Source organism: Prunus mume, linkage group LG3, assembly GCF_029339155.1.
Source record: "Prunus mume cultivar Tortuosa linkage group LG3, ASM2933915v1, whole genome shotgun sequence".
Taxonomy (NCBI): Eukaryota; Viridiplantae; Streptophyta; class Magnoliopsida; order Rosales; family Rosaceae; genus Prunus; species Prunus mume.
Window position 1 is genome coordinate 5,499,271 of NC_142700.1, and position 21,768 is coordinate 5,521,038.

General features: G+C 36.6%; 2 protein-coding genes across 3 annotated transcripts; one reads left to right on the plus strand and one right to left on the minus strand.

Moving 5' to 3' along the window:
- Window positions 1–158: 158 nt before the first annotated feature.
- On the minus strand, window positions 159–2,098 carry LOC103325186 (pentatricopeptide repeat-containing protein At4g21065). Its single transcript, XM_008227330.3, has one exon. The coding sequence runs from the start codon at window positions 1,980–1,982 to the stop codon at window positions 291–293; it is 1,692 nt and encodes a 563-aa protein (XP_008225552.2). The 5' UTR covers window positions 1,983–2,098; the 3' UTR covers window positions 159–290.
- Window positions 2,099–5,079: 2,981 nt separating this feature from the next.
- On the plus strand, window positions 5,080–21,395 carry LOC103325187 (ABC transporter C family member 2-like). 2 transcript variants are annotated; one of them, XM_008227332.3, is made up of 28 exons: window positions 5,080–5,327; window positions 6,150–6,559; window positions 7,514–7,692; window positions 7,858–7,897; window positions 8,410–8,566; window positions 9,571–9,685; window positions 9,771–9,851; window positions 9,978–10,002; window positions 10,730–10,786; window positions 11,365–11,430; window positions 12,350–12,424; window positions 12,964–13,071; window positions 13,477–13,611; window positions 13,880–13,986; window positions 14,073–14,166; window positions 14,463–14,630; window positions 15,106–15,246; window positions 15,762–15,962; window positions 16,218–16,316; window positions 16,409–16,561; window positions 17,001–17,407; window positions 17,992–18,172; window positions 18,338–18,661; window positions 19,013–19,769; window positions 19,884–20,005; window positions 20,104–20,349; window positions 20,439–20,865; window positions 21,004–21,395. In XM_008227332.3, exons 2-28 carry the CDS (start codon window positions 6,227–6,229, stop codon window positions 21,099–21,101), a joined length of 4,896 nt encoding a protein of 1,631 aa, XP_008225554.2. In that variant the 5' UTR covers window positions 5,080–5,327; window positions 6,150–6,226; the 3' UTR covers window positions 21,102–21,395. The 2 variants fall into 2 exon arrangements, with proteins under 2 accessions (XP_008225554.2, XP_016648534.2); XM_016793048.2 differs by having other exon boundaries at window positions 5,283–5,553.
- The last annotated feature ends 373 nt before the right edge of the window (window positions 21,396–21,768 follow it).

Here is a 21,768-nt window from a genome sequence, read left to right on the forward strand (position 1 = left end):
TACTTTAGAAAGTGTCAAGTCTTTTTAAGAGGTCTTTCGTTACGTGTGATATTTTCGGAATTTTTTTATATAAATTTAAAGTTCACAGCATCCCTTTGTTCATTATGATTCTGATTCAATTCTTTCATCAACATCATTTGTAATAAAGTGAAAATATGTAACTTGCTCATGAAACTTCTCCATTATTCCTTCCCTCCCAAAAACTGCATAAGTAATAATGTGTTCACAGAGAAAAAGGAGGGTAAGCAAAATTTATGAGCAATCTGATAGATGATATTACAAGCCATCTATCACCAATAATCCTGACAAGAACATGATCCCTTGATAAAATGATGGAATCGGTTTCGATCACGAACGATAATTTCTCTATGGAATTTTTCTGAAACATGCTTCATGAACGAATGACAGTCACGACATATTCGGAGGTTCTTCATGATCCGAATCGTCCTACTATCCTTGACACTCAGAAGGGCAAAAGCCACAGCCAATTTCTCACTATGATAACCAAGACATTGCTCCTTCTCCTCCTCTTCAATGTCATGCAACACATTTGATGTATGAGGAGTATAACCTGTGTCTCTTATACTTTCAATTATGCTCTCCAAGAATTCTATAATATCCTCAAATTGGGGATGAGAGTTAGCCCCTGATACAAACTCATGAATGGCATGATCTACACTGATTAAACTATATCCAGGGTTCTTGTTAATTCTCTTTGCCCTCATTGAAGTCCTAACCTTTTCCTTTTCAACCCATCTGCCGGCTCCCCCATAAGCATTAGATAAAAGCACATAATCTCCATCATGGTAAGGATCTAGCTCCTGGACCCTCTCCTTCACTCTCTCAGCCAATGCAAGATGGTTATGATTTACACATGCTCCAAGCAAAGTCCTCCAAACTACTGGATTCGGCCTTACCGGCATTTTCTCCACGAACTCGTAAGCTTCGTGAAGCAAGCCAGCCCGGCCAAGCAGGTCGACCATGCAACCATAATGCTCAAGCGTTGGCTTCAGGCCGTACTCATCTTCAATGCTTTTGAAAACCCTCCAACCATCATCAACAAGGCCTCCATGACTGCATGCCACTAAAACCCCAGTTATAGCAATGTGATCTGGCTGCAAGCCAGATTCTTTCATCTCATAAAAGACCCTCAGAGCTTCTCTGCTGCGGCCATGCACTGCAAGGCCACTAATCAATGCTGTCCATGTGCGCACATTCCTCAGTGGCATTTCATCAAACACTCTGATAGATTTATCAATGGAGCCACATCTCGAAAACATGTCGATCAAAGCAGTTCCCAATGAAACAGTAAGTTCTAGCCCATTTCTGTGAATAAATTGATGAACCCACTCCCCCAATTCAATTTCCCCCAACATCGAAACAGGGGAAATTACACTGAGCATAGTAACCTCATCTGGCATCACATTCTCTGCAAGCTGCATTTGCTGAAACAAGGCAAGAGCTTCGTATGCAAACCCATTGTTGGCAAAACAAGCAATCATGGAAGACCAAGAAACCAAGTCTCTCTCACGCATTTCATGGAACATGTTCAGTGCAGGCTCAACCGACCCACAACCCCCATAAAAACTAAGCAATGCGTTCTGAACATAAATGTCTGAATCAAACCCAAGCTTGAGAATAAGTGCATGCAGGTCCTGACCCAGTTGGAGGCGAGCGCAGGCCTTGAGAAGAAATGGGAAGGTGAAGTTATCAGGCGGGACGCCATGCCTACGCATTTGGGTGAAGAATGAGAGCGCATGGGAGCAAGAGGAGTGGGATGTTGCGTGGGCTCTGATGATGGTGTTGTAAGCGAAGGTGTCCGGAGAGGGAAAGTGGGCGAAGAGAGAGCGGGCGTAGGGTAAGCTTTCGTGGGATGGTGTTGCAGAGCACCATAGAAGGAGGCGTCGGAGGGAGAGAGGGTGGTTGTGGGTGCCAATCTTGATGAACCAAGAGTGGACCTTGTACACATTGTTCATAGACATTATTGTTTCTCATTGCATTCTGTTTCATCGCCCTGCAATCCAAATTTCACTGGGAAAATTAGAAAGAGAAAAATAAATTACACAGGCTTTAATTCAATGGAAGAATGAAGAAAGAGAGGGAAACCGAACGAGGAAGAAAGGGCTTAAGGCTGGGTTCATGGATTTGGGTGGGCTGAAAAAGGTTAGAGTGGGCTTTTGATATGGGCTACTGGGCTGGAGCTTAATTGAGCCCATTAGTTAAAACAAACCCACCATTCCATAAATTGTTCCTTTTTTTTTTCTATGCCAAAGTTAAGAAAATGGAGGAGGAAACTCACATACACAAGTTTCATGGATACTTGAACTTATGACCACTTGAGAGTACACCAAAGACTTGATCCAATCCAACTAACACTCCATTGGTAAATTGTTCGTTAAAATATGAATAATGTGCTGCATGTACCACATCACTAATAAAATTGTTGATTGAATTGCTATTGTCACCAAATATATGAGATAATGTGAGAACTTGTAAGTTTTTAGTGGTGTAGAGCAATTACCCTAATTACAAGTTTCGATATTCTTTTCCCAGAATTTAAGACTTATTTTGTACCCAAGAAAAAAGGAAAGAAAAGTTATGAAATTTGGGGGAATGGACTCCACATGATGTTTTACAAAATGAGCTCCAAGTGGGGATAGCTTAACTAGCTAGTAGCACCCACATATACACAAGGCAACAACACAACAAGGTGGAAGTTGTGTTTGTGTGTAATCTATCAAGACTATGTGGCTTTGTTTGTGAGGGAGTAATTAGAGCCACCGAAAGAGATGTCACTAGTACTCGGTACTTGAGATTCCATTCCACAAATAGCGGCAGAAAGATCCATTTAGGCCAAGACAAACAATACTGTTTTAGACATCATTTTTGTCTCTTTTAATGGATTTCACTTTAGGATATACATTCATAAATCAAGGGTTCATTATACATTAGTTCATAGATAATTGTCCGCATTTCAATAATTTGACTCATCATTTGTAAAGTTTTCATTCACTAATCATTCATTCAAAAATTACTCAAATCAGATAACATTTAACTATTTGACTAAACGATAGTCATTATATATATATATATATTTTAAGTACCATTCGTCTCGTTATTTCATTGGTCTTAATGTTAATGCTATAGGGTTTGTCCTATAAAAAAAATAAAATAAAAAAATGATATAGAAATGAAGAGTCAAAAAATCATCACAAAATCAAGTGAGTCTTATAAGATGTCGATTCAATTAGGGAGGGAATGGCCCCCCTTGCCACACAAGCATCCTTATAGAAATGGCTTAATAGAAGCAAAGTCGTGGCCATTGCTGCACTTTTTTCACTGATTGAAGTAAAGTCGAGGCAAAGGATTGACGGCGACTATAATTTAAAAGCGACTTTATATGCTGAGTGAGTTGGACTGATTCCTGCAAGTCATTCCTATCAGTCTAACCAAACGTTCTACTCTTAACTGAATTATATATACCATCATTCAATTTCAACGTCTAATCCTAAATATGAAATTAATTGTGTCCAAAGTTGTTGGTCAATATGCACTTTTGACTTTCATATGATATGCAATTTCAATTTTCAAAATCAGGGCTTTAAAAAGTGAAAATAATAGATACTTCAGTAAGACCAAGTCTACACTTGATTGATTCATTGTATACGTATACATGTGTGCATATGCGAAGATGAGAAAACTAATCCTGTTAGGCGGACTTTGATTTTTTTCTTCAAATTATCACTATACAAGTTTACGTAAAGAAGGAGTCGAACTTGGGTGCAAATGGACGGATTCATTGGCCTGCTCAACTAATCTTACACCACATCTGTCACCTTCAAATAACAATATTACCAAAACAAAAAACCAACTAGTAAACGGATATTTAAAAACAATAAAAGATAAGGAGATATTTCTCCTTCATGCAAATTATAGAATGACAAATATCCAAAAATAATTCATCAAAAATACAAAAAAAAAAAAAAAAAAACTTAGTACATATATCACATTGCTATTAGCAGAAATATAGAAATTCCTACTTATTTGACAAGGAATAAAGTAAAAGCTTTTTAATGGGGCGGATTCGCTCCGGCTTGTGCGCGTCAGGGTGTCAGGGTGTCAGGAGTATGTAATACAAATAAACCAAACGACGCTGACAATTAAAACATGTGATGTGTGCACTTGCGATACCAAATAAAAGATATATACTCGCTTCTTCTGCCTTCCACATCACACGTGTCTATTTTTATTTATTATTATTATTATTCTTTACAAGTATCCAATCCAAAAATCAGAGCTACAGTACAGACCCTCCTTTTTCTTTTTTCCTCTTTTTGTTGTGACCTTTAATTTTGGCTTAACCGTAGTTATTGATAATAAGCATAAAAATCATGGTATATACTTTCGTGTATTAGCTAAAGCGTTACGTATGTTTGGTGGAGATCATTGTTGATTGCAGTAAAAAGTTAAAGTTAAAATAATTTTATACGTGACGTGATTCTATAATAATTAATGCATGTGATGTTATAAAAATAATTTTTTCAGTAGCAAATTGGTCATAAGACATTGTAATTAATGCTTATTTTGATTTCTCATGAGAGGGGAAAATAAAACTCAAAATGGGTGAAAGGTTTCATTTCTACCTTATTATTAACGAGCCAAGAAATCATTTTCCATGTGTAAACTTACCAAATATGAGAAAACAAATAATTTTCCATTTCAAGAGACTTTTTCCATGAACCAAATGCAATCTAAAAGTTCTTTCCTATATTTTTGGTAGATACAACCCAAAGGTTGAAACCTCCCAAAAAATCAAAGCACAACATAATAATTTATCAAATGATTGACCACATCACTACATGTAACCTTTTTTCCTCACCCAACACTTTCACCAAAAAGACAACTATACCCTTCTCACAGCCCACCTCTCCCCTATCTTCTCCCACCTCCATACATTTAACTATTATACACACAAGAACAAAAACCCAAATTTCCACATTATCCTTATAATTTTGTACCACAGAGTCGAATTGTTTTTGTACGATAGCCCCTTATAGAACATCACAAGGAAAAAGACCTTGATCGTAATCGATGACGCACCAAACCAATTCAACCGACCTTTTTCGAAAAAATTTCTTTTTTTTTTAATTTTAGGTGCATTCGGTCGTTAACAAATAAAAATAGAGGGAATAAAATAAAATAAAATAAAATAAAGCTTTGGTCTTTGGTTCCTCCACAGGAATTAGATACCATCAGAATAAGAGAACCAATTCCATTTCATTACTGCCGCAGAGCAACGTTAAAATACAAACATAAGGCCACAAAAGGTTAGCAATTTCTCCATGAAAATGGGCTTTTCTCCTTCCACTTTCTCTGTACCAAATGCCCAGGAGGAGCTTTTTGGGATTTAGCGTTTTATTATTTTCTTTGTTTCTAACCCAAAAAAGTCGAAGCTTTTGCTCTACGGTTTTGTTTGTCTTAGTTTTAGTTTTAGTTTTTGTTTGAGGCAAGCAGTTTTGTTTCTTGGTTTTGAGTAAATGCAAAGTCTCTGAGGTATAAGTTCTTCTGAAATCTGAAATTTATGGTTGTTGTTGTTGTTCATATTTGTATTAAACCTGTAAATGGTGTGGTTTTGTTACGTTTGAATTTTGTTTTTGTATTAATGAACGCTTTTCATCCATTTCCGTATTCTTTTACAAGCTTGTTGGGTTGAATTTAGATTTGCTATGTTTTGCTAGTTTGAGTCTAGTGCTCTGTTTGGTTACTGAGAAAAAGTACTACCAGGGTATAGCAGAGCTTAGAATCTTAGAGTGTCAGGTATTATTAATACGGTATTAACCAGAGAAAATAGAAACTTCCTTTGAAAATTTTGGTAACATATAGCAAATGTTTGTTTTTTTTTTTTTTTTTGGTCAAGTTTCTATTCTTTTCTTGACGATACATTTTTCGATTGGTTGTAATTTTTTTTTTCCTATTCTTTTGAACCATAATGTTTTCTCGGAGAAAGCCAAAAGTTGGGAAACTATTATTCAGCTTAAAAATGAGGAATTATAATTTATTTATTTATAGTTTTACCCTTTGAAGAGATTCCATTGATTGATGCTTGGTTTTTCCACCTGAGGCTAAAGGTAAATTTTATCATAATGCAGGAGTGGCTCACAGTGGGGACTGAGATGGATTATGTGCTTTAAAGTGAGCAACTTTTGTGAAGAAAGTGACCAAAAAGATGGGTTTTGTTCCTTTGGATTGGTATTGTCGTCCGGTGGCCCATGGGGTGTGGACAAAAGCGGTGGAGAATGCGTTTGGTGCGTACACGCCATGCGCGGTTGATTCTTTAGTTGCCTCCATTTCTCATTTGGTTCTTCTGGGTCTCTGCATCTATCGAATATGGCGGATCAAGAAGGATTTCAAAGCCCAAAGGTTCTGTTTGCAGTCCAACCTTTACAATTATGTATTGGCGTTATTGGCTGGTTATTGCACCGCCGAGCCTTTGTTCAGGCTGATCATGGGAATTTCAGTGCTGAATTTAGATGGGCAGTCTGGCTTTGCACCATTTGAGGTTGGATTGCTGATTTATTCTGTAATGTATTTTAGCTGCTGTACTGACTTCATACATGCCTATAAGTTTTGTATTGATAACAGTAGCTTCAACTTATACATGTGCAAATGAATTAATTGAAGGGAAAAAAAAGATTTCAGGGATGACCCAGTGACCCCATAACCATTAAGTGCAGCATGAAAATGTTGTTCCCCCAAAGTTTTCATTCAATGTCGTGGGTTTTTTTTCTTCGACTTGTCCTACTTCTTTAAAAGCTTTATTTCACTATATTATCTAGTTCAAGAGTATTTTGTGGAAATCTGTAAGAATTTTGAAATTTCGATTTTGTGGTAAGTATGCATGAGGAACTAGATCAACTGCATTGCATGTGTACTTTTCCATCAGAGAAACAACAAAATATTTTTGCAGCTTAAATTATAAAAGTGGGCCAAAAAAAAACCAGGACTGTTTACTTTGATTATGTGATGTTGTAGCCTTGTTAATTAAGAAATAATTTTGTTTTACATACAAAATTACATACAAATGAATTTAACTGGAGAAACCAATGTTGCCATTTATCACATGTAGGGCAATTAGACAGTCATGATCACCCACTTAGTAGAGTGAATAAAAGAAGCTATTGTACTTGGACACAGATATAAATCCATTATAGAAATTTTACACTGCAGAAGATTTCAGTTGTCAATTTTCCAAAACATCTAAGGAGATATCAAGTTTCACTAACCACGAACTGTGATGAATGGAAATGCAATGGGATTTGGTTTTCTACACTTCAAACTTAATTAGCTTTAGACATAGAAGTATCACTAACGTACCAGTAAGTATACTTTTTTTTTATTTGGGAAAAAAAGAAGAAGAAATGAACCTTTATTGAAGGGAAAATAAAATACAAAAACAAACTTTCAGTCAGCTTAATTATATGCCAAGTATTTTAGTTTCATCCTTTCTTGGCAGGTGGTTTCTCTTATCTTAGAGGCTCTTACTTGGTGCTCTATGCTGGTCATGATTGGTGTGGAAACTAAGATCTACATCCGTGAGTTTCGATGGTTTGTTAGATTTGGAGTAATTTATACTTTAGTGGGGGATTCTGTGATGCTGAGTCTCATTCTTTCACTAAAGGACTTATACGACAGGTTTGTGTGTCTCTGCTTACCTAAACTGGTTCCTTCCTTGTCAAAAGATGATATGACTGTTTATATTTTCAAAATTTTTTATTTTTAATATTAAGTCATCACTAGTACATTTTGGAGATTCGTGGTTGTGCAAGATGAACTTACAATGTTGTGTAACTCTTGCAGATCTGTACTATACTTGTACATCAGTGAAGTTGCTGCCCAGGTTTGTTTGTTTGTTTCTCCTTTTTAACCTTAATTTTCACTGGTTATGCTTTTGTTTACCTTTTTTCTGTGTCTTGCATCCAAATGCTTTAGGTTATTCTTGTTAATCTGATGAGCCTTCAGCTAGGCCAGCCTGGGGCTGCTACGTGCTAATGACTCTTAGACCACTCTAAGAAGGGCATGCTATGCAGCCAGCCAAGTCTTGAATTTTTTGTTTAGTGGATAATTAATTTGAACAAAGGTTCTAAAAGCTATCCAATTGGTTTAGGGTTTAGATTTTATTTTTTCCTAATAAGAACTTATATAGTTTGGTTGGTCACATAGATTGTGTAGGCCTTGGTTTAGTATGCATGGAAAAATGTATATTTAGTATAAACAGATGGCGAAGTATGTTTAAGATAAAAGGTGGGCAACACTGGTATTGTTCAATATTTAAAGTTTGCTATTTATCTTTAATTAGACTGCAAATCTAATGTCAATTTGTTCTTGATATGTATTTTTATTCTAATGTAGGGTTTGTTTGGAATACTTTTGCTTGTGTATGTTCCAAATCTGGTTACTTATCCTGGTTATACTCCAATCCATACTGAATCAATTGATGATGCTGCGTATGAAGCACTTCCTGGAGGAGAGCAAATATGTCCAGAGAGGCATGCCAACATATTTTCAAGTATGTATATAAATTTGATATGATCCTAATGCTTGACGTTTAGAAAATTTGCAGGGAATTAAATGATGATAGAGATACTGATGTTGTTAGTAAACTAATTTTTATTTATAGAAATATCCCAACTTTAGTGTGGTCTGCCGAAGCATCATAAAATGCCCTTGTTAGAGGCGATTTCATTGTTTGTTGAGATCTGTGCAAACTGATTTACCATTCTTTATTATTTTTTAAAAATTTATTCTTTACCTTGTACTTTTTTTTCCTTGCTAATTTTGTATGATATAAGGGCCAAGGATCTAGGTATTAGCCATAACTCTATGGTTGATCAAAATGATCATCACACCTAGCAAAAACCAGAAAATGGTCAACACATCCATGCTATGATAGCTGCTATGCTCCAACGGTCTCAAAGGCATAAGCAACACAAGGACAAGCATATTCCTTGTTCTTATATGCTGAGTCATCCTCAAGGGTCCTTGCCCTAGGGTTTTCTGTATAGTCTCTTGTGTATATATATACACCTTTTACCTCAATTGTAAATGACAAGAGCCGCAGCCTTTCATTGTCTGATACATTGATTGTAACCCATTATCAATATTAATAGAAATATAGACATTGCTTTTCTCAATACCTATAGACCTTTTTCCTTCTCAGTATGAATTCTATCATGGTATCATGAGCCATTAACACCACACGGTAACTTTTTTCTGCTGCCCTCTCTACTCTACTGCCACAGCAACCCCACCCTTCAATAACCCTTCCTCTGATTCTCATCATCCCACTTCTTACCCTGCCCTCCACACCTACACTCCTCCCATCTCTAACCACCATGTTTCCAGCCTTCTTCCTATTAAACTAACCCGTGACAACTATCTTTTGTGGAAAGAACTCTTCCTCCCTATTCTTTTGTAGGACCATTCATACTTCATAGTATTCTCAAGAGTGCAGTGAACCCTTTTTCCATGGCTGATTTCTCAACTCATATCTTGATTTTGTGTTTTTACCAGGAGTACTGTTTTCATGGATGAATCCCCTTATGAAACTAGGCTATCAAAGACCCCTCACAGAGAAAGATGTCTGGAAATTGGATACTTGGGATCGGACTGAAACACTGAACAATAAGTGCGTGCTTGTTATTTTCAAACATTAGTTTCCACTTAAACTAATCATTACAATTTGCATAATAATTCTTTTACTGAATTTCTAGGTTCCAAAGATGTTGGGCTGAGGAACGTCGAAAGCCTAAACCATGGCTTTTAAGAGCATTGAACTCTAGCCTTGGAGGAAGGTAATTTATGAAGATCCTCAGCTGAGATGTGAATCCTTCTTCATTTTCTTGTCCTTATTGTATTGTGCATCGCATGCAATTCTATGTATATGCTTCTCATTAATATTTTATTTGTGCTTTTCATAGGTTTTGGTGGGGAGGCTTTTGGAAGGTAATTGGCTTGTTCTTTAGAATGGTTTTTATCTATTAGTAGTCTGCAAGGTTTGTTACACATGTATGCAAAGGTCATTACGCTTATATTTTATTCATTAGAATATATATGTTTGGTCAACTACAGTACTGTTTGTCATTGTTGTTTTCTGTTGGTTTTTTAGTTTTGCACACATGCTGGTCACACTGTTCAGCAAGTTCCATGGATCCATTAATGATTTCTTTGGTTAATGAGCACATTTGGCCATAGTTTTGTTTCTAGCTCCTTTATTAAAATGGAGAAAATAACAGTAATACTTTGCTAGATACTAATATACACCAGTTCAATCTGATTGGCAGGGGAGAATAATTTAGTTTCACTAGTAGTAAAATTGCGGTCCATGCACCTTGTTTAGGCAGTTCGTAGGGAGGGATGTAGTGAAAATCCAATCTGGTCATGAGGGAGATACTCGTGGAAATAAACCCCTTGCTCACCCCTTAATAACATACATCGGTTCAGTATGATTGGGGAGACATTTCTATTATTTTTGGTTGTTTTTCTCAACTTCAGCAACTCTGGAACCTTTCTGCCCTAGGGGGGTTTGTGATTCTAATGCTCATTGCTAGAAAATTGGCCCAAATATGAAGAGTTATTATTTTGTCTGTTCTGTCTGAAATGTTTTCTGCATCGTAAAATTGGATGTTTTGTGTGACATAACTTATTCTTTTGTTTTGTTGACAACTTGTAGATTGGCAATGATCTTTCCCAATTTGTGGGGCCACTTATTTTGAACCACCTCTTACAGGTTTGTGTTTATTCCTAAACTTCATCTTTTTATGTTTCCATGTATGTCTCCGATCGTTATAACAATATCCAACTCAGTAGGTGTAATGGTATTGGTGATTGTTGTGGCTATGCGAGTGCTGTGTATGAGTATTGGTGATTGTGGCTGTGAGTGCTGTGTATGAGTTCAACTTGTGCTGGTCAAGTAGGCCTGCATTTTATGTATTTGTCATATTGGTCATGAAATTAATGAAACACCGATAAACATTCTGAAGTTTCTATATAAGAAATGAAGAAAGGAAACAAGGATAATAACATTCACTTGCATGACTTTAATAACCCGAAAATTGTAGTTGCTGCTATTTCAGATTAGCTTTAACCTGACCTTACTTATGCAAGTTTAATTTAAATGTTAATATAGTGGATACTAATCCAGATGCATAATTTTTTATTTTTAAAAGTATGCTTCTGGTATGTCATAGTTCCTCCACATCTCTGAACTCAGAAGCAGTGTATCAGAGTCTTGTAAAATGATACTTGATTGTTATTGCCATAATCCTTTTTCTATAGAAATTCAAATATTTCTTCAATTGTCTGCAGTCTATGCAACGAGGGGATCCAGCATGGATTGGTTACATCTATGCCTTCTCAATATTTGCTGGAGTGGTATGATATATTATAAATTCTTTGCTTTATATTTACGTTATTATGTATGCCAAGACAGATTATTTTGCACAGCTAGCCTTTACTATTACATTTGCTTACGTAGTTTTGCTGCCTTGGAAAATTTAAAGGGATGTTCCTTTTATTCTAAGAAAATTACACAGCATGTGCACACCTGTTGCCCTGGAACTTATCCTACACCCTTATTTTTAAGGGGAGGATGTGCCACTAGACCCAAAAGCTATTTGCAATTTTTCGTGAGTGCTTGGTTTGGTCTTTTGATTATGTTGGTAGAGAAAGATGTTTAGATAGAAAATTTCATCTTTTCTTTGTGAGCTAAATGATCTAGAGCTTGTATTCTTCTGTTTCACTTTATATCTTCAAATTCAAATAATAGCTGAATTGCCGAAAGCGAATTCCTGTGTTTTACAGTCATGTTCTCATGTTTCCCGTATTGAAATATGTAATTACGTTGGCTTGAAGAAACATGCTAGAGAAGGAAAATTAAATATTTGTGTTTGTTAAAACATGACCTAGTGCTTGTTCTGTATCTTCTTTCTCACCTTTCTCGTATTTTCTCTGTCGCCTTAAATATCTTAAATTAATGACAGATACCTTAAGCTTGTTCATGTGTTTCTGTAGCACTGGGAACTTCCTTTGTAGATTCTAGTTATGGTGTTATTCATACCATTTTTTGAATGTGTTTCCCATTAAAAAACGACTTTTGCATGTGGATGTGTTTTTTTAAAGAAAATGTTTATACTTGCATTAGTAGCTATGCACTTATGTCGTGATCTCTTACTTTAGATATTTGCTCTTGTTACTGCAATTTGCATGTCCTCATTCTGCAGCATTTATTTTATCTATTTGGAATGGGAAAATCAAGCAGTCTGGATATCTGATTGCTGTAACTTGCTTCCAGGTTGCTGGCGTGTTATGTGAAGCTCAGTATTTTCAAAATGTCATGCGTGTTGGCTTCCGTCTACGGTCAACCTTGGTATTTTTCCAGTCCCATTTTGATGCTATTAAGCCAATTTTTTTTTTCTTCATCCCTTTGTTTTAACATGTTTATAGTATTTTATCAATGCCATGTTGCAATAGCAATAAACATTGGTCTATCAATTTTAGGTCCTTTTACTTAGTCCTGTGTGAGTGAGGGTTGGAATTTTGTAATAGATTCTTCGCTTAGTGATGTCTAGAGGTGGTGTTGGTTTTGTTTGGGCTTTGGTTTTGGTAAGAAGCATAAAATGCCAAGCTCATATTCAATCTTAGTATGCTATTTATTGGGGGACTGGGACATTTAGCTGGTGAGTTATGAGTAATGGAGAGGGTTAAAAGGTCTTGTTACTTTTCTAATATGTTTTGACTGGGGAATTGGTTTTAATATTTTATGTTCAGGGGTTTAGCTAGCAGTATTGTCTTCTGGCTTGTCAAATAATGTGGGGAAGTATTGAACTCATAAATTTATGAAATTATGCAAAACTTGTTATTGATATATCTATGTCCAGAGCATGATTCTATATTTTCTTCTTTTAGGTTGCTGCTGTGTTTCGGAAATCTTTAAGGCTTACTCATGAAGCTCGAAAGAAGTTTGCATCTGGGAAAATAACCAACTTGATGACAACTGATGCTGAAGCACTTCAGGCATGCATTCTTACCAAATGTTGTGATTACGTTATATAATACTGTTAGTGATGATGCATGACAATCAATTATCTCATTAGACTATTGCAACTTCCTGAAGTCATACAATAGTAAAATCCTTGAATAAGCGACTGGAGCCATACTTTTCTGGAAACTTTCATCTCAGAACATAAGAAGCTAGTTTTCTTTTTCTGATTTATTGTCTACTCAAAATTAGTGACAAAAACAGATTTGGGTTGATCTCATCCTTTTGTAAATATATGCAGGCAATGACAAACAAATAGGAGTACAAATCATTTAACTTATATAATGTGTTTTCCTATTTGTGGTTCAGAAGCACATTTAGTCCTCAAAATATTTGTAAAGCTAACTTGGTTGGCTAACTTTTGTTGTTTCTTTACACAGCAAATATCCCAATCTCTTCACACTTTATGGTCAGCTCCATTTCGTATCATTATCTCCATGGTTCTTCTTTATCAGCAATTGGGCGTTGCTTCACTACTTGGTGCACTCATGTTAGTTCTGTTGTTCCCCCTGCAGGTAAAAGGGTTACCCCATTTGATTTTTCTTGCTTTTACAATAAAAACTATGTTAAAATCATGTTAGTTATACTGAAAGAAGAACCCTGACTAATGACTACGTTAGTATCACATTAATTGTTACAAAAAGAGAGGATATCAGAATAAAGTGTGTGTGTATGAGTGTTAAGTTAGTATCTACATTAATTTATTTTATGTTTGTGCATCATGTTCAAATCTCCCATCAATTTAATTTGTGTTGATCTTTGTGATTTACTTGGATGGAACAGACATTTGTGATAAGCAAAATGCAGAAATTGTCTAAGGAGGGGTTGCAACTTACAGACAAGAGAATTGGCCTCATGAATGAAATTTTGGCTGCAATGGACAGTGTGAAGTATGACTCAATTTTGGTGATATGTCTACATATGTTACTGGGATTTATATTTATTGTTTTCATTGTCTATTTTCCAAATGGCTTAGGTGTTATGCATGGGAGAGTAGTTTCCAATCCAAGGTACAAAGTGTTCGAACCGATGAATTGTTCTGGTTTCGAAAAGCATCACTTCTGGGAGCGGTAAGGCGTTGAATTTTTCTTCTTCTGAAATTTGTTACTTTCTTACCATATCAACTCATTTGATGTAGATATCTTCTAATTTCTCTTTTCTTAGAAGTTCCTTATTCCTATAAGAAAACCTCTTTGATTTGATTAATTGTTGGCATGCCATCAGAAGCTGCAGTTGATTACTGAAGTAGCATGGTGTTATGTGAATCATGAGTATCATGTTTTCAGTTTTGTGTGCATATCCAAAATCATGACTTCATCCATTTTCTGGCTTTTGCTTTTCCCTGACTCTTTCTCTTGTTTTGCAGTGTAATGGATTTTTACTAAATAGCATCCCAGTTGTAGTCACTGTGATTTCATTTGGATTGTTCACCTTGCTGGGGGGAGATCTTACACCTGCAAGGGCATTTACATCAATTTCTCTGTTTGCTGTGCTTCGGTTTCCTCTATTCATGCTTCCTAATATAATAACTCAGGTTTCGACTTCTTTCCTCAGTCATGCACATGTTATAGTCGCATTATGCTGTGATATTTTACATGACATTTTAGCATATAGAGAGGATGAATTATTATTGCGATTATTTACTGTTTACTATACTTGGTGTATATTATCTTATAGTGCTCAGGTTCTTTTAGGAATTAGTCATTTTATTAACCTTCACTTTATGAACAAATTTGGTTTTATTGGTTGAGGTTCAAACCTTTGGTTTTTCTAGAAAATTGTCAAGAATATTTAGTGTATTATACCCTGTTGGTTATTCAATATCAAAAAATTCCCGCTGTTGCTTCGAATAACCAATTTAGGAATATGTTGGCCTCGTGGGCATTAAATATACTGTTTAATTTTCATTTTCCTTATTATCAAATGAAGTTCTTTGTCTGCCAACTTTGTGAAACTGCTTGCATGGTTTCTTCCACTTCTAACTTCCTTATGTTCCTTTACTTTGACAGGTGGTTAATGCTAATGTATCCTTAAAACGCTTGGAGGAGCTACTTTTAGCTGAAGAGAGAGTACTTCTGCCAAATCCTCCTCTTGATCCAGGATTGCCAGCCATCTCAATTAAGAATGGATACTTTTCTTGGGATTCGAAGGTCTCATTGATATGTTGCTTTTGTTTTTGTGTGATTGTTACGAATATACTAAGCTTACAATTGATTCATAGTTACCTGTATGTGTTCATGTATGTTGTCAAGTTAAGTGTCTTTTTGTTCTAGGCTTGTGTTTTGGGTGTGCAATTTTAGTTTCATATTTAATTCAAGAACGATTGTTGTAAATGATGGCTTGCTGGCTGTTCTCACCATCTTACATCATAAGTTTGTGTTTGTTGTGTACAAGGCTTCTGTTTATAAGTAATTCTATTGCTTAAACAAGCTTGCATGAAATAATCGGCGGGGGGTGGGGGTCTCCTCTGCCTCCAAAGTAATTCTATGCTCTCTGTTTTATCAGGCATGGCATCCTAGCTTTGTCATTAATTGTTGCTTTGCTGCTCTACCAGTTGTCTTGTAATGAAATGGCTTGCTGATACAAAATAATTTTAAGAATGTGTTGGTTAGTTTTGTATTTTCTCTGTGAACAAACAGCCCTTGAAATATATGTTTTCCTTCAGGCAGAGAAGCCCACGTTGACGAATGTTAATTTGGATATCCCTGTTGGGAGCTTGGTAGCAATTGTTGGAAGTACTGGTGAAGGAAAGACATCACTTATATCTGCAATGCTTGGGGAGCTTCCTCCTGTAGCAGACGCGAGTGTGGTAATGAGAGGAATGGTTGCTTACGTTCCACAAGTTTCATGGATTTTTAATGCAACTGTAAGTTTTAGCTTGCCCTGTTTTATATATTTGTATACATCTTTCAAATATGTATCTGTTTTAATTTATTGGAGCTTACTGTTTCTGTGATGTTTCTGCGAACCTAGAGAACCCTGAGATTGGAAACTTGCTGGCATGAATAATACTTGTTCTTCTTATCCTTATAATTAGTTGAATACGGTGGTCTTCGATGTAGTTAAAAATTTGGTTACAATGCTTGTGCAAGTTGGTTACTTTCAGTATTTATGATTTCAGGTACGTGACAACATTTTATTTGGATCCTTCTTTGAATCTGCGAGATATGAGAAGGCAATAGATGTGACTGCATTGAGGCACGACCTTGACTTACTGCCTGTAAGTGCTCTTAGAGTTCTATCTTGCTGCTAGTTCTTATGGTACACCCTGCAATTCGCGGGTCTAATTTGTTTCACATGCTGAATAATTAGGGTGGTGATCTGACCGAGATTGGTGAAAGAGGAGTGAATATTAGTGGTGGGCAGAAGCAAAGAGTTTCTATGGCTAGGGCTGTCTACTCCAATTCTGATGTATACATTTTTGATGATCCCTTGAGTGCTCTGGATGCTCACGTGGCTCGACAGGTTACTGTTTTACATTTAACTTTAGTGCTCAGGACCGGAGTACAGTTATCCTTTGTTGCTTCTACATTCTATTTCTAAATATAAAATATAATCTATGATCCTTTTGTTTATTTATTCAGGGTTAATTGGACTGACCTACATAGGCATGTGTTTATTTATTCATTTGTGTTGGCAGATTGGTGTACACTTTTTCACAGATTCATTTATTAATACAAAGGATTTTACTAGTATAGTTGCATATTCCTTCTGATATTTCTATTATACAGCTTATGGAATCTTTCTTATAAGGGATACTAAATGTATAAAATACACGCTGGTTTATCTTGTCTTTTGCGCCATTCCTTTCTACACCTGCATGCACTATCTTTTGCTCCTGAAAGTTGGTTATTAAATTGTTCTTTTGTATAGTCGTCTTATTTTTACTTATGTGTCATACCAGGTTTTTGATAAATGCATCAGGGGAGAATTAAGAGGGAAAACCAGGGTTCTTGTTACAAATCAGCTGCATTTTCTTTCACAAGTTGATAGAATCATCCTGGTCCATGAAGGTATGGTGAAAGAGGAGGGAACGTTTGAGGAGCTTTCCAATAATGGCACGCTGTTCAAAAAGCTGATGGAAAATGCCGGCAAGATGGAAGAGTATGCAGAAGAAAAAGAAGAAGGTGAAACAATTGATCAGAATGGTGAAATGATTGATCAGAATGCCTCTTCAAAACCTGTTGCCAATGGAGTTGTTAATGTTATGCCAAAAGATGCAAGCCATGTGAAAAAATCAGAAGGAAAATCTGTTCTTATCAAACAAGAAGAACGAGAAACAGGCGTTGTTAGCTGGAATGTCTTGGCGAGGTAATCAGAGTTTCAACAATAAACTTTCAGTATCCCCTCGAATTCACTTAGTATTCTCCTAAGTTAAGACATCCCTTTCTCCTTAAGAAATATCTAGGTTTCGAAGGTGTTTGGAGTATCATCAGTTTTGATCTTACTGTGTAAGGGGGACTATACTAGTTGCTATTTCCATCCACACATTATCTAGGTTTCAGTTCTTAGAAATATTTCTAGATACTTATACTTGATGATGGTTGTCATCTCTAAGTTCATTCCTCTTTTCTTTTGGACTTTTCTTAAGAATGTTTGGGAAATTCTGACCAGTAGTTTTAGGGAAATATTAAAATTTATTTGTCTGACATCTATTGGTATGTCTGGCCCTACAATTGGTTCTTGATTGGGTGAAGGCATTTGCTGGTGTGGTTGCAGGGTTGGTGTTTATATTGCTTTGCCTCCTTTTTTGGGTGAAAGTAGCATTTATTTCATCATATTATGCTTGAAATTGGCAGATTTCCGGATTCCTACTTTTATGAAATCTTCTGTTTGCTCTTTGTACAGCATTTTTTTATACAGAAAGTAGTTTAAATGTGCAATTTCTTATCCAGGTATAAGAATGCATTGGGAGGCTTGTGGGTGGTTATGATACTCTTTACATGCTATGTTTCAACTGAGGTTCTACGAGTTTCAAGTAGCACATGGTTGAGCCATTGGACTGATCAAGGCATGCTAGGGAATTATGACCCTGGTTTCTACAATCTGATATATGCACTTCTATCATTTGGTCAGGTAAGAATACAGTTAAACATCAGTTAATTTAAGGTTTGTTATAGAAGTTTGTATCAACTATCTTTTGTACAGAGTTGCTTGTTATTTTCTGGTTATTCTGAGAAGCTTGAAGTACTTTTGCCACCTTTTTTGTGATGAAAATCCAAATACAATTCTTGGTTTCAGGTTATGGTGACACTGGCAAACTCTTATTGGTTGATTATTTCTAGTCTTTATGCTGCCAGGAGGTTGCATGAGGCCATGCTTAGCTCTATATTAAGAGCTCCAATGGTCTTCTTCCAGACTAATCCCCTTGGACGTATCATAAATAGATTTGCAAAGGATCTTGGAGACATTGATCGGAATGTTGCTCCAGTTGTCAATATGTTTCTTGGCCAAGTGTCTCAGCTCTTTTCTACCTTCATCTTGATAGGGATCGTGAGCACTATGTCCTTGTGGGCCATTATGCCCCTTCTGGTTTTGTTTTATGCAGCCTATCTCTACTATCAGGTACATGAGATTGTCCACTGATTTCATGTTTGGCTTGCTTTTGGAGACAAATTGTTTTCGGCCATAGCTGTGCAATACATCACCTAAATGTTAAATAAATTGTATAGGCGTTGCTTAAGCCTGAAAAGATTCATTTTTACCAAGGGTGGAACCAGAGATTTTTATGAGGGTGGGCTAGCGAGCTGGGGCCATCCTGTTAACTCGAGTCACTCTGACCTCGAAGTTACTAGTTTTTGATTACTTAAGCCTGTTCCGATTGGCGATTATTACTGTTTTTTATTGTTGTATCAATTTCATGTCGCAGTTTGTATTTTCCTGATGTCTTCTATTTTGTTTTTTGTCTGGGGATAGAGCATGGCTCGTGAGGTAAAGCGCATGGACTCCATCAGCAGATCCCCTGTTTATGCACAATTTGGAGAAGCACTGAATGGTTTAGCAACTATTCGTGCATATAAGGCTTATGATCGGATGTCAGACATTAATGGAAAATCTGTGGACAACAATATCAGATTCGCACTGGTCACGATGAGTGGAAACCGCTGGCTTGGAATCCGTTTGGAAACATTGGGAGGCCTCATGATATGGTTTACAGCTACCTTTGCTGTTATGCAGAATGGAAGGGCAGAGAACCAGCAGGAGTTTGCATCCACTATGGGCCTACTTCTCAGTTATGCGCTTAATATTACAAGTTTATTGACTGGTGTACTGAGACTTGCAAGCCTGGCTGAGAATAGCTTAAATGCTGTTGAGCGGGTTGGTACATATATAGATTTGCCTTCAGAGGCTCCAGCTATAATTGAGAGCAACCGCCCCCCTCCAGGATGGCCTTCATCTGGATCTATCAAGTTCGAGGATGTTGTTCTACGTTATAGACCCGAACTTCCTCCAGTTTTGCATGAGCTGTCTTTCTCAATTTCTCCAAGTGACAAGGTTGGAATTGTTGGAAGGACCGGGGCAGGGAAGTCCAGCATGCTAAATGCTTTATTTCGGATCGTTGAATTAGAAAGAGGAAGAATTTTAATTGATGATTGTGATATTGCTAAGTTTGGATTGACAGATCTACGTAAAGTTCTTGGTATTATACCACAGTCACCAGTTCTTTTTTCAGGTACACACTACTCTAGTCACTTTGACCCAGCAAGCTATCTTCTCATTCAAAGGTGATATGTTTTAGTTGACAACACCTAGTGAAGTATTGATCCTCTTGTTCTATTTTTCTTAGGAACTGTGAGGTTTAATCTTGATCCTTTCCATGAACATAACGATGCTGACCTCTGGGAAGCTTTAGAAAGGGCACATTTGAAAGATGCCATCAGGAGGAATTCTTTGGGACTAGATGCTGAGGTACATGCTCAACTTTGCTTTACTTGCTGTGGCTTTGGTATTATTATAATTTATAAATAGGCTCTTCCTCATTAATAATCCATTTATGATATGTCAAGGTCTCGGAGGCAGGAGAGAATTTCAGTGTTGGACAGCGGCAACTATTAAGTCTTTCTCGTGCTCTGTTGCGGAGATCAAAAATACTCGTTCTTGATGAAGCTACTGCAGCTGTCGATGTCAGAACTGATGCTCTTATTCAAAAAACTATTCGTGAAGAATTTAAATCATGTACAATGCTCATCATTGCTCATCGTCTTAATACCATTATTGACTGCGACCGAATCCTTCTGCTTGACGCTGGTCGGGTATGCTCCAATTCAGAGTTCTTCAAGCTCGCTTTTTATTTTCTTCGCTCTTTCCTTTTTTTGTTGATAAAATTTTTGGTGCTTCCCAGGTTCGAGAATATGATACTCCAGAGCATCTGCTGTCAAATGAGGGAAGTGCTTTCTCTAAAATGGTACAAAGTACAGGCTCAGCAAATGCTCAATATTTACGAAGCTTGGTACTTGGAGGGGAAGGGGAAAACAGGTTGGGGAGAGAAGAGAACAGGCAACTAGATGGACAGAGGAGATGGCTGGCATCTTCTCGCTGGGCTGCAGCTGCCCAGTTTGCCGTTGCTGTGAGCCTCACTTCATCGCAGAATGACCTTCAACGGTTGGAAATTGAAGACGAGAACAGTATCCTCAAGAAGACCAAGGACGCGGTGATAACTCTCCGAGGAGTTTTGGAAGGGAAGCATGATAAAGTGATTGAAGAGTCTCTTGATCAATACCAGATCTCTAGAGATGGGTGGTGGTCAGCTCTCTACAGAATGGTTGAAGGTACTGTGTGACTCCAGTTGCTTACTTGACGCACATTATATCTGCAATTAGAATTAGTAGGTTCATGAATGAATGAACGCTCTTATCTGTTTTCAAAATCTGATCATGTTTAAATGATTTTTTTTTCTTCCTCTCTAGGTCTTGCTGTAATGAGCAGGTTGGCCAAGAATAGGCTTCAGCAGTCGGAATATGGTTTTGAAGACAGAGCATTTGACTGGGACCATACTGACATGTAGGAAAACTCTCTGGCCTAGTGAAGAAGTTTCACACATATGCTGATGACTAATTTTTACACAATTTTTACTACGGTGTCTAAATATTTTTGGTAATTTAGCCTCTTCAAACTTCAATTTTTCCAGTGGCTTTATATAATGAGGGTGATAGTGACAGGACATTCTAAGTTGTCCTGCTCTTTTGTAAATGTTTACTTGGGACTAGGGTGTGGAAATAAATGGTTTCCCTAATGAAATTCATACATGGAAATCCTTTAGGGTTTAGGGAATCCATGGAAATCCAATTGCAGATATAAATCTAATTGCAGATAAGAGCGTTCATCTATTGCAGATTAGAATTAGTACCCAAAAAAAAAAAAAAAAAAAACATGGAAATCCTTACTTCAAGGATGGCCTGGTGTTTCAGATCATCATGTTATGTTAATGGGTGATTTTATTGGCACTCCATTAATTACTCTTTGCACCTAATACTAATTTTAAACATGGATTATCATTGTATATAATTACCATTAAGGACAAAAAAAATTAAAATTAAAATTAAATTTGCTCTCTACCCACATAAGTTCCTGCAATCCTAGTTAAACTTTTTTCTCAAACCATCATGTTCTTACAATCCTAAAGAGGTTTATACGCTTATATTGGTGAAGAAATATATTGTATTTATTCACGA